Here is a 1,950-nt window from a genome sequence, read left to right as displayed (position 1 = left end):
GTTCTGCATCCCCCAGCCCGCTGTATTTGCAAGATTTGGTGTGGATTTAAACAAAGAACCAGGCAGGCTCTGAGTCGAGTCGTCTTCGAGTGAGGCTGGAGAGAGAGGTTTGGGGTTTCTCTTCTGGCGGTTTAGACTGCTGGATCTGGATTTGTTACCTTTGTCACCTGTAACATCTGAGCTAGGAGGACCGCAAAGAGAAACGGTGGTTGATATGCAGTGTGGTTGATCTCAGGCCCCCAAACAAGGGGCCTAACCTCTTGTACCCCTCCCACGAATCTGATTCAAGTCGCACGGAAACCGCTGGCCTTTCCACGCCTCTGCGGGCCAAGGTCACTAAATGACCGGTTGCCAACCCCCTTCAGCCATCAATTCTGCCTGCGCTGGTTGGCTCCCCTCCTCCGTGCTCTCTTCCCAGAAGTTTCTGTCACTCCTCCCAGCCCGAGGTCCTCGGTGAGAGACTCCAGCGTGGATTTTAATTGCCTCAATCAGCAGTGTTCCTCCCCAACTGTCAATCAAAACCTGGACGGCGAGAGCATCGACCCGGCGCTTGGCCACACGGAAGTCGTGCTTCCTGGGGCCGAGGCGGCCCCATCGGCTGGCACTGGGTCTCCCGAGGAAGGGTGCCTTTCGCCCGCTGTGCCCTCCCCAAGCCCTTGAACTGTTCCGATTCACGCCGGACGGCTCGGCTCTTGAGGGCTCCGCGACCTCGGCATCGGCTCGGACCAAGGCGGTCCGGGATCCGCACTTCCTTTCCTCAGCCGAAGCCAGACCTCAGACAATAAGTACGCCCATCGAAGCTCGCGTGGAATTCGTCTGTGTCACCCTTCCCACCTCGCCGAGGTCTCCCAGGCCCGCCCCTCGCCGAAGCCAGCCTCCGCCGGCGCGGCAGCACCCTGGACAGCGCCTGGCCGGGGAGCAGCTCTGCACTCGCGGCTCTCGGGGCTCCCGCCTCCGCCCCTCGCTCTGACTCCATCCCGCTCCCGCCCACAGCCCGCCTGGCACCCTCACGACTCAGCGTCCTCCTCCCTCCTTCCCATTCCCCTCTGCCGCCCCTCATCCGTCCCCGCCGGGCTCCTTCTCTTCAAAACTCCAGGGCGCTCTGCGCTTCTCCGTCTCCAGGCTGCGGACCCCTCGGGCTCCGTCCCGGTCTCCTCTCCAGGCTCCCCCAGCGCCGCCACAGCGAGAAGCCCTGACTCCGACACGCGCGCACACGCGGACACGCGCGTCCCCCGCGGGAGCCCGGCCAGTCGCCGCAGCCGCACTCGCGACCCGCTCCAGCCTGCACCGCCCATGGCCTCTCCGGGCTCCGGCTTCTGGTCCTTCGGGTCCGAGGATGGCTCTGGGGACCCCGAGAACCCCGGCACAGGTAGGAGACGGGGACCGGCCGCGGGCAGCTCCGCGGGCGGCGGGGTTTGCGGGCTGCGGGGAGACGCGGAGGCTGAGACCGGCCACGGAAAACTTCTTCGCGCCTCTCCCGGCGCTCGCTCGGGGAGAGACCTTGGCGGGCCAGGAGCCCCACGGCCTTTCGTCCCCGGGAAGGACGCCCCGAAAGTCTCGGGCTCCTCCGCCCTCGGCGAGGGGAGCGCCCCAAAGACGGCGTCTCCGAGACAACGAATCCGGCCTCCCCGCGGGCAGGCGGCGCGGACCCCGGCCTGGGAGCGAGCGGGCGGAGGAGGGAGCGTGGGGAGCTCGGGAATCGGGGTCTGGAGACGCGACGCGAATCCGGGGCAGTGGGGAGGCGCGAGGACGCGGTTCGCGGTCCCGAGCTCACGGGGAGGCGGGCGCAGGGCCCGGGCGTCCTGGCCCGGTCACAAATCGACGCCGAAGGCGGCCTCAGAGCGGCTCGGGGTCCCGTTCCCCCGTCACGAAATTCACAGTCCTCCGCTTCGCTGTCCGCCTGCCTTTCTTCGCAGCGAGAGCCTGGTGCCAGGTGGCCCAGAAGTTCAC

At 67.0% G+C, this 1,950-nt stretch overlaps 1 protein-coding gene across 1 annotated transcript in view; it reads left to right on the top strand.

Annotated features, from left to right (window-relative positions):
* Window positions 1-424: 424 nt before the first annotated feature.
* Gad2 (glutamate decarboxylase 2 (pancreatic islets and brain, 65kDa)) overlaps window positions 425-1,950 on the top strand; it is a 77,152-nt gene continuing 75,626 nt past the window's right edge. The window contains exons 1-2 of the mRNA XM_005386895.2: window positions 425-1,369; window positions 1,917-1,950. Coding sequence (XP_005386952.1) covers window positions 1,294-1,369; window positions 1,917-1,950 — 110 coding nt within the window. The 5' untranslated portion in view covers window positions 425-1,293. The remainder of the gene's footprint in view (window positions 1,370-1,916) is intronic.

Source organism: Chinchilla lanigera, unplaced genomic scaffold (assembly GCF_000276665.1).
Source record: "Chinchilla lanigera isolate Chin_1 unplaced genomic scaffold, ChiLan1.0 scaffold00028, whole genome shotgun sequence".
Lineage (NCBI taxonomy): Eukaryota > Metazoa > Chordata > Mammalia > Rodentia > Chinchillidae > Chinchilla > Chinchilla lanigera.
Note: the sequence above shows the minus strand (reverse complement) of the source record. Positions and strands in the feature narration are given on the sequence as shown.